The 12,073-nt window shown below is 37.6% G+C and overlaps 1 protein-coding gene across 4 annotated transcripts in view; it reads right to left on the bottom strand.

Moving 5' to 3' along the window:
• Nucleotides 1-9,537, bottom strand: part of TAX1BP1 (Tax1 (human T-cell leukemia virus type I) binding protein 1) — a 62,666-nt gene extending 53,129 nt beyond the window's left edge. For 3 of the 4 annotated variants that reach the window (XM_009887185.1, XM_009887183.1, XM_009887184.1), the window contains exon 1: nucleotides 9,358-9,534. In XM_009887185.1, the coding sequence (XP_009885487.1) occupies nucleotides 9,358-9,534 (177 nt within the window). Of the gene's footprint in view, nucleotides 1-9,357 lie in introns of all 4 variants that reach the window. The other variant, XM_009887182.1, reaches the window with a different exon arrangement.
• Between the last annotated feature and the right edge of the window lie 2,536 nt (nucleotides 9,538-12,073).

Raw genomic sequence — 12,073 nt, 5'->3', positions numbered from 1 at the left:
ACCAGGACACACAGATTATGTTGTTATATACAAACAACACGTTACTAAAACAAATCTCACTTGATTCAATTCTCCCTCCATAAAATGGAAAGCTTTAATAGGCCATTAAAGAGTAATCCATTTACTATATCCCTATTTCCTATTTTTGAGCAACAAGGCTTATTTCAATTTAGGACATCATAAACTACTTTTTAGTTATATAAACCAACTCTGTAGCCACAGTGGAAATGCTGAAGTCTAGTAAAGGTTAAGATGTCTAACACCGAGTACTTTGCAATTTGGCTGGGCAAGTAGGGACAACTCAGCTGTCCACAATATTCACACCAGACAGGTTTTTCCTTCTACTCATAAATAGGTATGTAGTCATCATGAAGTTTTTTCTTCTTCTGTGCTGCCCCACACATACAAGCCCCTATCTTCCTGAAATGCCACACACTGCTTCCCCATATTTACATTTCACCCACAGTACATTTCCACAAAATAGCTAAAATTTCACAGCTAGAATGTGCCTGTCTATATGCCAATAATGAGTTACCAAATATAGTACTGAGGAAAAATAATATTTCACTGTATCTCCTTTAACTTTCATCTGATTCATCTTAAAACAAATATAAGCTTCTCGAAGAAGACAGCTCTGCCTTACAACTACACAGCATTTGCAGTGTAAAAATTATTTCAAACTTCATTTTTCATTTCTTGAGTTTCAGGTGAACGTGGAGAATAAACACTTTTCTGTTTTTCTGTTTTGTTTAACCTCTTTCCTTTTATAATGCCGTGGTAAAGTCGGTCAATTCAATCTTGAGAAAGAGTGCTTTAAAGAAACAGCACCGTAAGGGAAGCTCACTCGGTGGCTTCTCCCCTGGCCTCAGAAAGCTGTTACACAACTGAAAGAACAGCAGTGTTCCTTCTGCTGCATTAAAAGTGTCTTACCTCTCTATACAACACACATACTAACCACAGCAGACCAAAGAAGCAAACCCAGGAAACACTTGTTTAGCCGAACCAACTCTGGTATAACTAATGAGCATTTATTGTAAATACCCAATATGACCCAATTTAAAAAACAAAAACAAAACAAACAAAAAAAAACCCTCTACAGAGTAAAAATTATGCCCTTTTTGTAATTCAGAAGGTAAATTACATAGTTTAGAAAATAATTCGGCGAAGTACTCTTAAGTACTGGAAGAAGACAACAAACTCCCTCTGAAAGAAGCAAAATTACAGCCAGTCAATAAGGCTTTGGACACGCATTATACAGTATAATTATTACTGACAACAGTAAGTCAGCAGCCTTTACATATTTCAAACAGTAAGAACCAGTTATTTTGACCCAAACCACAAGCGTCTAAGCAAAACACAATTAGGCCGAGTATCCTTGGAAGTGATGTCTCCACAGTAGACTTGGTTTGTGCCATAACCCTTAGGTTCAAGTAACATTGCTTCAAAGTCACAGTAGTGCTAGTGCTACCGTAACCTGTAACATTCTACAAAAGGCAGCTACAGATAACAAGTTTTTCTAACCCAATTAACAAATGGAAAAATTACAACATCTGGGGGTAGTGAAACTCACACCAGGCGAAATTACTGAGAGTTTACTGTTAATACTGACATACTGCTGACACAATAGACTTTTGAACACATGCATCATCATCAAATAATGATATTTACATAACAATTCTGAAAAAAATCAAACCGTGTAAGAATCTTTAGAACATGGACATGAGGAAAAATACTTATTAAAGTATTAAGTACACTTTAGTAACATTAAGGCATAGACATTTCAAAATAAGTAAACAATATAGTCATAGCTGCAACCTTGGGTTTTTTAGTATGTCTGTGATCACCTCATATCACATGCAACTTTGACTTACTTCAGTCCAAGCCATTTAAGAATTCACTTCAGACATGACCTTGCTGCTCACATTAAGATCAAAATTTGTTATACAGTAGGAATCCTAAAGCTGAAATATTTTGAGGTAGAACATGGCTGCAAGGTACTCTGTTTAGACCCTTTATGAAAGTCTAATCTTAAGGTGATCTCTCATGCCCAGACCTGAAAAAGTCCATCTCTGCTGAATGTTACAAACACATACAGGCAATCTTTTAACTTGAGCTATTGAGAACATATGGTGTTTGTTGCAGTATCAAGGCACTATCAGGATCCTAACCTATTATCATCTCACATTGGTTGTATTTCTACCTCATAGTTCAGAGGAATATGTCAAAATGACATTGACAGAGTGCCTAGACCATAGGATCAACTTTCTCTTATTAGGTATAAATCAAAATAAATACAGAAAGGATGTGAACTCTCTAAACGAAAACGTGGTACGTATGTAAATGGCTGTCAAAGGAAATGTTATGACAGATCAAAGACTAACAAAGTTACTGTTTACTTTAAGAGATAAGCATGAAAATGTATTAAAAAAGGGTGGGTGGGGTTTAAGTGAAATATTCAATTACTAACACATTTCATGAAAACATAAATTAGCACAATTTTTAACTTAAAAATTGTTATCCACTACTGACCCCTTTGTTATGCCAATTCTGTCTCTGACCACGCAAACCTATCATAGCAAATATTTTTAGAAAATTAATGACACTTGGAATTAAATGTCAAAATTTCTTGTCAAAGGTAACATCAGGTAAACCCAGATTATTCTTCTCTTCATCTAGCATAGAAACAGTGAACAACACTGACATGGACTTTCTTTTTTTTGGTGAGAAAAATATTAACTCAGTTATTTAAGATATGTCTTTCCGAAGAAGGTAAATCAGAAAACAGAATCACTATAATTTGTGGATATAACAATTATCAAAACATTCTGAATTCGAATAATTCTATTCCCAACTATTTTAATAACAGGACATACTCTCCACCACACATTCTTGTATCTATCACACCCTGCTGTGCAGTGATGATTCCGTGCCAGAAAAATTGTATTTCTACATGCATGTGGTCAATAACACATTCAGCTGTTGTGCTGTACTTCATAACATATGATATGTATATGGAAGTAATTGATATCTTTAAAAATAATAATAATAAAAATCAATCTATGACAAAATCATGACATTGAAATGACTCCCACAAGTTGTACTGTTATCTGCAGTCCAAAGGAGGCTAAATAACCCAGAGTACTATACAAAAACATATCTATATTGTCTTGATACGACACAACCACCAACCTATCTCTTAAGTGTCCATCAAATCCACTGTGAAATTTTGTTACAGATGTTTTTGACCGCAGACAAGTTAATTCTGAGGTTTGCTATAAATTAGTACATTGAAAAGACAGAAATTAAGTTGCACTTAATACTGCACTGATGCACAAACTAGCTCAGATGTGACCTCCTACATACTGAGTACTCCCTCAGAGCAAGCAGGCACTTCTTGCATTCAAATAAGTTACTAAGATCTTCCCAATCCTTGTTATTCAGTTTTTCCATAAGTTAAGTTACCAGAACATCAGATCACCATTTTGAAGTTGTGGATATTAAGAAAGAAATAATTTCATTTTCTTCTCTAGGGGTACATTGAGGCAGTCAATACCAAAGCATGTCTATAACTTTAGCCAACATCCTAGAAGAATGGTAATGTAGACTACTTAGAAAAATATACCAACTAGAACTGAGAAACAGAAAAGTTTTGATGGAATAGTTAATTAATGACACAGCAAGACCAAAGCCATTAGCTTAACATATGTAAGATTACCTGCTGATATCACAGGTCTTTCCACCATGCTGGCCTCAGCAAAATTAAATCTTCAGAAACCCAGGAAGTATTACAATATACCCCACAAACACCCACACCCTTAACGCTACTCTCTTGAAGCAGTATCTTTATTACGTCCATAACATTCTTTCCTCGGGCCTTTGAGACGTACAATAAACCTGTCTCCCTTGTATACTGAACATCTGTCAGTCCTACTTGCACACATATGCCCTAGACAGAGGGGTAAGCACTGTTTCCTCAAAGCCAAACAGGTTTTGCAAACACTTCTGCAAATCTGGACATTATGCATTAATAATGCAAAAAGTATCACGTGGCCGTATGATTATTTCACTTTATTGTGAAATAAAGATGTAGACTTCCACAACCCATTAGGACTACCTACCACACAGATCATTTTTTGCAACCAGATATAGTGCACATATTATTTTTCCTCATTTCAAAGGTTTAGATTTGGATTACTCTAAGGCCCTCTCCAGATTTTGATTCATCAGTGATAAGCAGAGAAGAATAAAGAGAGGACAGTGGTCTTGGATCATTCTGGGAGTACAGATCTCCTAGGAAATCAATCAAGAATGATAAGCCTTCTACCCTTTGACTCCACGAAAAAACTGTGTGAAGAAGGACTCAGGCTCAGGATATCCAACTAGACCAGTACTTATCCGTAAAAATGCCTTTTTTTTTTTTTACCTGTTTTTAAGCCTCCTGTAGGGGACAAGGAAGAAAAGGAAAGACGAATATATACAAAAAGAATAAAAATGCTGCATATTCAGAATTTCTGCTTTGAAGGGTAACATCATCTTTATTGTACTTCCCGCCCCTGCCAATTTTTTGCTGAAGATCCAATCCCAAAAGCAGCGTATGCCTTTAGATACACCTAGTTTGTAAGAAAATTAGTATATCTGAAATAATCACAGAATGGTAGGGGTTGGAAGGGACCTCTGGAGATCATCTAGTCCAATCCCCTGGCTAAAGCAGGTTCACCTAGAGCAGGTTGAACAGGATTGCGTCCAGGCAGGTTTTGAGTATCTCTAGAGAAGACGACTCCACAACCTCTCTGGGCAGCCTGTGCGTGTTCTGTCACCCTCAAAGTAAAGAATTTTTTCCCCTCACGCTCAGATGGAATTTCCTGTGTCCCAGCTGGTGTCCATCACCCCTCGTCCTGTCACTGGGCACCACCGAAGAGAGTCTGGCCCCATCCTCTTGACACCCACCCTTTAGATATTTATAAGCATTGATGAGATCTACTCTCAGTCGTCTCTTCTCCAGGCTAAACAGACCCAGGTCTCTCAGCCTCTTCTCATAAGAGAGATGCTCCAGTCCCATAATTCTCCTATATAATACTTATCTAATAATTCTCCTACATGCAACATTACCTTTTCAGTTTACAAACACTGAGTTTGCATTTTTCAAAACAATAGAAAACTACTTTCTCGGGAACAGTTTTAAATCTACTACCACCATCACAAAGTGCCTTACACTAAGCATTACAAAAGTTCAACATTTAGCAACTTAAATCACATTGGGAACAGCAAAAACCACATTTCACCTACAGCATATGCAGCAAAGTTGATAGAATCTGTTGAGTTTTAGAAGAACTGTTATTTGCTTCCTGATTTATTTAGTTCTTTTTCATAATGCCGTATGCCACAAATCCCTAGCTCAGGTCTGAAGTTTTACCTCCCAACAAGACCTTTTTGATGCCTCTGATGCAGGGAGGCAGTACTTTATCTTGCCACGGCTCCTATTTTAAATTGCTTTGTAAAATATTCTTGAGAAGAAGATATCTGTAAATAAACTGCAAACATGAAGGAACCCGCTGTGGTACCTTCCACTGAAGCCATTATCTTTTCATAGTACAAAATAGAAGCCAATACTCAGTGATTAAAGTGGAATACTCAGCAGACACAGAAAGCTGAAAACATTGTGAGGGAGGGAAAAATTCACAAGCATTAAGTCCAGCAAGCGAAAAAGAATGTGTACCAGATGAAAAAGACTGATATAATGAAGAGCAAAATGAAGTTATGTAATAAATAAATTAATAAATAAGCACAATAAGACACACAGAAAGAAACTTTTATAAGTAATTTATGGCTTCTACCAAGGATTCCATTTCTCACATCACTTTTTTCACGTAAGCTGCACAACACTAATGGCAACTATAACCATCACAAATGCAAACATACATGGAATAAAACCAGTCATAAATAAATAGAGTCTATTAAACATGTAGCACACACTATGGAAACATTTAAAAACTCACAAGCTAGAAGTTAAGTCAGTATATGAAATAGGGTTTTGCTTCAGGAACTATTAGTTCCATTTCTATTTGAAAAGGAAAGAAACTAACAAACCAAATCCTTAAAAGCTGCTCTTCAGAACAGAACTCTAAAAAGATTTGAAAAAGAAGCTTCAATTGTCATTCCACATTAAGCAGCCATGCCAATAAAGTAGGAGTAGCCCTTCCCCCCGACACTTTCCTAGTCCACTTGTTTCCATCACAGTAATGCCAGCACAGTTGCCCATTGCATCACACAGTGATCAAGCTGAAGAACCAAACCAGTTGTGAAACAAAGTGGTAAAAGCTAGGGGAGGAGGGGCTGTATTTTTCTGGTAGATCACTTCCCTGATCTGTTCCACTGCGCAGCTGCACAAACAGCTGGACTAGCAAAACAAATAGGATGATATAAGGACACAAATAACCAGTACCTACGCAAGACATCATCACCACTGTAGAAATGTACTTGGACTTGCAACCCAAATGAAAACTATTCACTTAATGTACCTATAGATTTTGTTCAGTTCAGTAAAAAAAAAAATTCTTAGCTAACCAGTTGAGCAAACACAGGACAGAATACAGTTGAAGCCATTGCCCCCTAAAATGGAACAAAAGTCAACTTAGAACTATGCGGGGGGGGGGGGGGGGGCAGGATCTCATTCCATACTTACTTAAGATGACACCAGCTTAAACAGGTTTGTTTTCTAAGCGAATTATTCACCTCAGAAAGACAAGGTGAACTTCTGTTCCCTCTACGTGAACAGTCAGTGAATTGATGCTTTGAGTTCTCTTGCTTTCCTTGCATGCCAGGCCAATATAGAGGGCCATTAATTATTGTTCGCATAATTAGTCAAGATTTGCTTTTTTTTAAAATGCTGGAAATCACTGTACTAAATATACATCACATCATTCTTATGTGTTTTATAAAAGGTAAATGATAAAAACCTTCCCTGTTTCATCAGTTTTCAAACCAGCTCCCAGTGCTTGGCTGTCCAGGAACAATCAGTTCTCTAGAAATCACTCATTTTTCACTCAGATAGCCATATAGTACAACTTCTGTCTGTTTTCTATTCCAAAACGACTACATTTTCAGTTTATTTTACCATAAACATTAGTCATACACATACATACTTGTAGACTCGGATACAGTTGGACAGCTGGCTCTGTTTAACTCACTGTACTATAACTATACTAAGAAGGTATATTCACAACACTTACTCAATATAAGGTGACATAATCACAAAAAGACAACAATTTGCATCCTTTTCCCCATTTCACAATGCTTCCTTCCCTTCTGTTGATGAGAATTAGGTGAACTGGAAATTCACTTGGGGAATTCCATTAAAAATAATCCAGTCCCAAAATGTTAAGTCTTAACCTCAACCAATTCCCTGATTTGATTCATCACACAAGAGCTTGTTTCATATGAAGGAGGGGAAGCACAAGAAATAAGCCACCCTGCACAAAAGAAGTTCCTTTCAGCAGTAGTACTACCTCATAGCAGCTCAATATGTTCCTCAAATGACTGCCAAAGCCGTATTACCTGCCACTGCTAAAGTAGAATAAAAACTCATACCTCAATAGTTTACAAAAATCTATCATCACGGTCAAGATGAAATCCAAGATACCTGTACATTATACACAGCATTTCATGCAGTCACTGAAAAACTGTTTCGCACCTTTTTTTTTTTTTTTTTTAAATTTTCCTAATTAGTATTTTAGGATCCTGTCTCACTGCTTCCCTCACTTAGATCAACAGAAAAAGCCACAACATTCATTTCTCAAGTTATATTTAAATAATTCCAAAATGTTTACATGTAATATGAACAGCACAGAATCACAGAATGGTTAGGGTTGGAAGGGACCTCTGGAGATCACCTAGTCCAACCCCCCTGCCAGAGCAGGGTCACCTACAGCAGGTTGCACAGGACAGCGTCCAGGTGGGTTTTGAATGTCTCCAGAGCGGGAGACTCCACCACCTCTCTGGGCAGCCTGTGCCAGTGCTCCACTGCCCTCAAAGTAAAGAAGTTCCTTCTCATGTTAAGATGGAACTTCCTATGTTCAAGTTTATGCCCATTACCCCTCGTCCTATCACTGGGCGCCACTGAAAAACGACTGCTCCCATCCCCCTGGCATCCTCCCGTTAAGTATTTGTAAGTATTAATAAGATCCCCCCTCAATCTTCTTTTCTCTAGACTGAAGAGACCCAAGTCCCTAAGCCTTTCTCCATAGGAGAGATGTAAAAAGTTTGCATAAAGGTTTTTAAGTTTCAAGTGTGCTCAGCTATTTGTCAAAACTTTGCAGACAATCAAGATATATATCCACATATTTTTAAAAACTTCCCACTAGAGAAACGCACCTGTTTGTAAGTTAATGCCTCCCATACACAATTTAGTGACTACATAGTAATTGCATATAGCATTAAAAAATGCTTCTGCTTTGTTATTAAGCACCAGTACTTCTCTTTTGCAGAAGAGTACCTTATCTTGAATAGAGAGTAACAATCCATTGGCAGTCTTCAGATTACAGTGAAGTAAAGCATTTACACAGTGGACAGTTCTAAGGGAAAGGTCCTCTGATACCAACAGTCTATTACCTTTCCCCTTTCCCCAGTACCAAAGCATAATTTCTTTAAAGCCCGAATCAAAACTGCTATTAAGCATTCAAGTAAGGAATTTAAGCATCATCTACTTGGAGCTATACTGACAAAGAAACATAGATCAAGGTCTTAAATAAAAGCAGATGTAAGAAATAATCAATTTCTAATCCCATAAATGAAACTTTATTAACCTTTAAAATAACTCCAAATAAATCAACTCACTAACGTGAGGCAACTTAGATGTGGCCTCACCCCTCCTCCTTTTTTTAAAGGGTCTAGTTTGAACGATTTTACTGATCTATACTGTTCAGCCTGCTCTAGCAGCAAAAATGAGTTCGGGACGTGGGTCAAGATATCTTCAGCTTAGTTTTTGTTCTTTCCACATGCATTTGACATTTACTCTGGCTCAGATTCTTCACATAGTCCTGTTCACAATGCCACTCTGTGCCCACACATCTCTTCTCAAACCACATCCATTTTATTCTGCACGACGCCACTGCATCACACCTTCCCTTTCACCCAGCACACTTACGGTATACTTATTCCTCTAGTTTTGACCTCCAGTTTGATCTTTGTTACAAAACTCACACTCCAATATCAGGAGCCAATACATCACGTAGGCAATGTTCCACCTAAATTTATAAGAGAGCTTTTACTGTTGTTGGAATTTTTTTAAACTTTTTTTTAACTGGTATGGGAGAAGACAGTAAAGATTTGAGCAATAGCAATAGAACAAGTGTTACTTACCTTGAAAATACCAACCCAGTCTTTCTGATGAGGATGGATAAATTGGGTCAGAGTGTAGTGACATTCAAGGTGTGTGTTTGGAAGATAGCTTTTTGCCACATTTTGAAAAATCACATGTGCAAAATTGGAAGTCTGCAAAGCGTTAGCTGAGGACGGAACTTCTTGAAAGGATGACATGATTGATCTGCAACAAAATTGTAGAAGTTGCTACTTCAATATAGCGGAAAAATAAGTTAAGTTAAAAAAATTAATCTATTTGCAATATACAAGACAGAGAAACCTAACAACTAATTCCTCTGTTCTGAAAACAGACAGCTATAGACCAACTCCACCAAAGTGCACTGTCTCAGCATCACTCCAAAACAACCACCTCTCAGAATTAAAGGGCATTCACTTCAGCGATGACATCAAGATGGAGAAAAAGCATTGCTTAGCTGAATGCCCACAGTGTTGTATCTCAGATACAGTGGCAGAAATGGGAAATAAAAGTGGTGGTGTGAAAACAAAGCAGGGTTCTAACTTAATGAAATATTCTTAATGGTTCTAGATGGGGCAGAGAAGGAAAAAGCAAGCTCCACAGTTTCCCCACTTTAAACTTTTCTCAGAATCTGTACTGCTCAGTGCTTCTGACATCATTTTTAATATATAAAGGTTTTTTCCTCTCTCACTAAAAGTAACAAAGTTTCATTTTAAGACACTTTTAAAAGCCAAGAAAGTTTATCTAAACAGGAGGGGGTTGTTTGTTTGGTTTTTTTTTCTTCAAAAGAATTCTCTTGCCCCTGTTTAGCAGTCTGTAGACATCTTTTACTGTTCTCACTGTAACACATATGCTCCCAGCTCTGCATGTTTAGCTTCATTACCATAAACAATGGACTTCATTGACAGCGGGAACATTTAGGTATGCACACAGTTTGATGGATTAACACTAATCAGTTGGACTGCAAGAGCTTTTAATCATGCCTTCCATTCATCAACTCATTCAGGATACATACTGCTACAAATTACAGCAATGCAAGATGCTTCACAAGCAGAACAAGAATGTCTTTCAGATTCAGCAATATCTGCCAAAAATGTAAGATAGGCAACTGAGCAGTTTCAAGTGTTTGATTTCAACGCACAACCACAAGTTTGTCAAAACATTTGATATTAGGAGGATTGAGGCCTTATATATCTAACACATTTCTAGAAAGATGAGCTATCCTATTCTTGCCATTGCTATTAAAAGTGATCTTCTACTGAACAAGCAAATTCACACCTTGAATGAGGTAACTGCCAAATGTGTGACACAATGTATTACTTTCATTGGAGATACATGTGGAAACTAATCCCAAAGAGGGATGGGCCGCTGCAAGTCCCAAGAAATTCAAGGATTAAAGGCTGGCTGGGTATTTCCCACAGCCTTTTAAAATTTCTTTTCACCAGTTAAAAAATATGTAGCAAAGAACTCATGTTTTCTGAAATAAAATGCACTCTGAAGTAAACAGGTACTCATCATTCAAAACAAGGAAAACGTAAAGAGGGATTTTTTTAGGCTTAAGCCCTCAATGGTTTAAGCTTATTACTGCCCAATTTTGTGTAACACGTGAAGTACATATAGGGTGTAGTACATCGGGCAACTATGATAATATTTTGATGTAGGAGATGGTAAATAAAAAGCGGTTTTGTACCCTGAACAACACCAGTAGTAGTAACATAAAATGCCAAGCTTAAGAAGACTAACAGATATAAAGGACAACACCAATAACTTACACAAGCAAGTAATTGAGTAAAGATCACAAGACAGCTTTTGAGAGACAATACGGTACACATTAATCCTATCTGTTATCTAGCTTCAGAGTACAGAAGACCATAGGAAATTTTACAGCATAGTAAAATCCTGAAAACTCCTACACCTCTCAAACAGAGGATTACATTTAAGACATCTCTCACAGTCTGAACTATAAGTGCTATGAAGCAGCAGTTTCTACAACTAGAAAAGAAACAGAATAGCCTTATTTTTTTTCAAGTGCAACAAATTCATTAATTTTTAGTAATTTAGTAGTACCTGAAGCCAAATAATATTGACACAAAACAGACTGTTTCAGTTTTGCTACCCATAAGTAAAAAAAAAAAAGTAAAGAAACCATTAATACCAAAACCAACCGGTTTAAACTTTTTTTAAAAATAGGTCTACTTTAAAAATTGGACAGTTTATTCTAAGCATGTTACAAAAAAAAAAAAAAAAGCCCAACCAAACAAAAAAAGGCACAAAACCACCCACCAATCCCCTCCCCCAAACATTCATTTCTGCCCACTGGTTGCCAGCTACCTCAGCCCAGTACTAGCCTTGGTGAAATCAGGGAAGGGAGGCTGGTTTCCAAGTCCAAAGCAGAACGATTCACAAATCTGAACTTGCGCAGACCAGCAGAATCATCTGGGATTACTGTTCCCCAGCAGGAAAATCCCCGGAGCTTAGGTGAAGCTGATATCTACTTACAGTCCAAGGATAGTTTAGAGGATGCTGGGTGCTTGCTTAATTAGCTCACAGCTACCGGCTGGGAAAGAGGGGAGGTGGAGGAGGAGGAGGAGAAGGAGGAAGAGCTATGCTTAGGCTTCATTACCGACATGACAAGCGATTCCCTCGGGACGGCTGAAACGACGCGTTTGGTTTTACGCACCGAAAAGGACGGAGAGAGGAAAAGCTCGTCGGGCAGGAAAAACAAAAGCGGGACGAGCC

Source organism: Charadrius vociferus, unplaced genomic scaffold (assembly GCF_000708025.1).
Source record: "Charadrius vociferus isolate BGI_N301 unplaced genomic scaffold, ASM70802v2 scaffold366, whole genome shotgun sequence".
NCBI classification, from domain to species: Eukaryota; Metazoa; Chordata; class Aves; order Charadriiformes; family Charadriidae; genus Charadrius; species Charadrius vociferus.
Note: the sequence above shows the minus strand (reverse complement) of the source record. Positions and strands in the feature narration are given on the sequence as shown.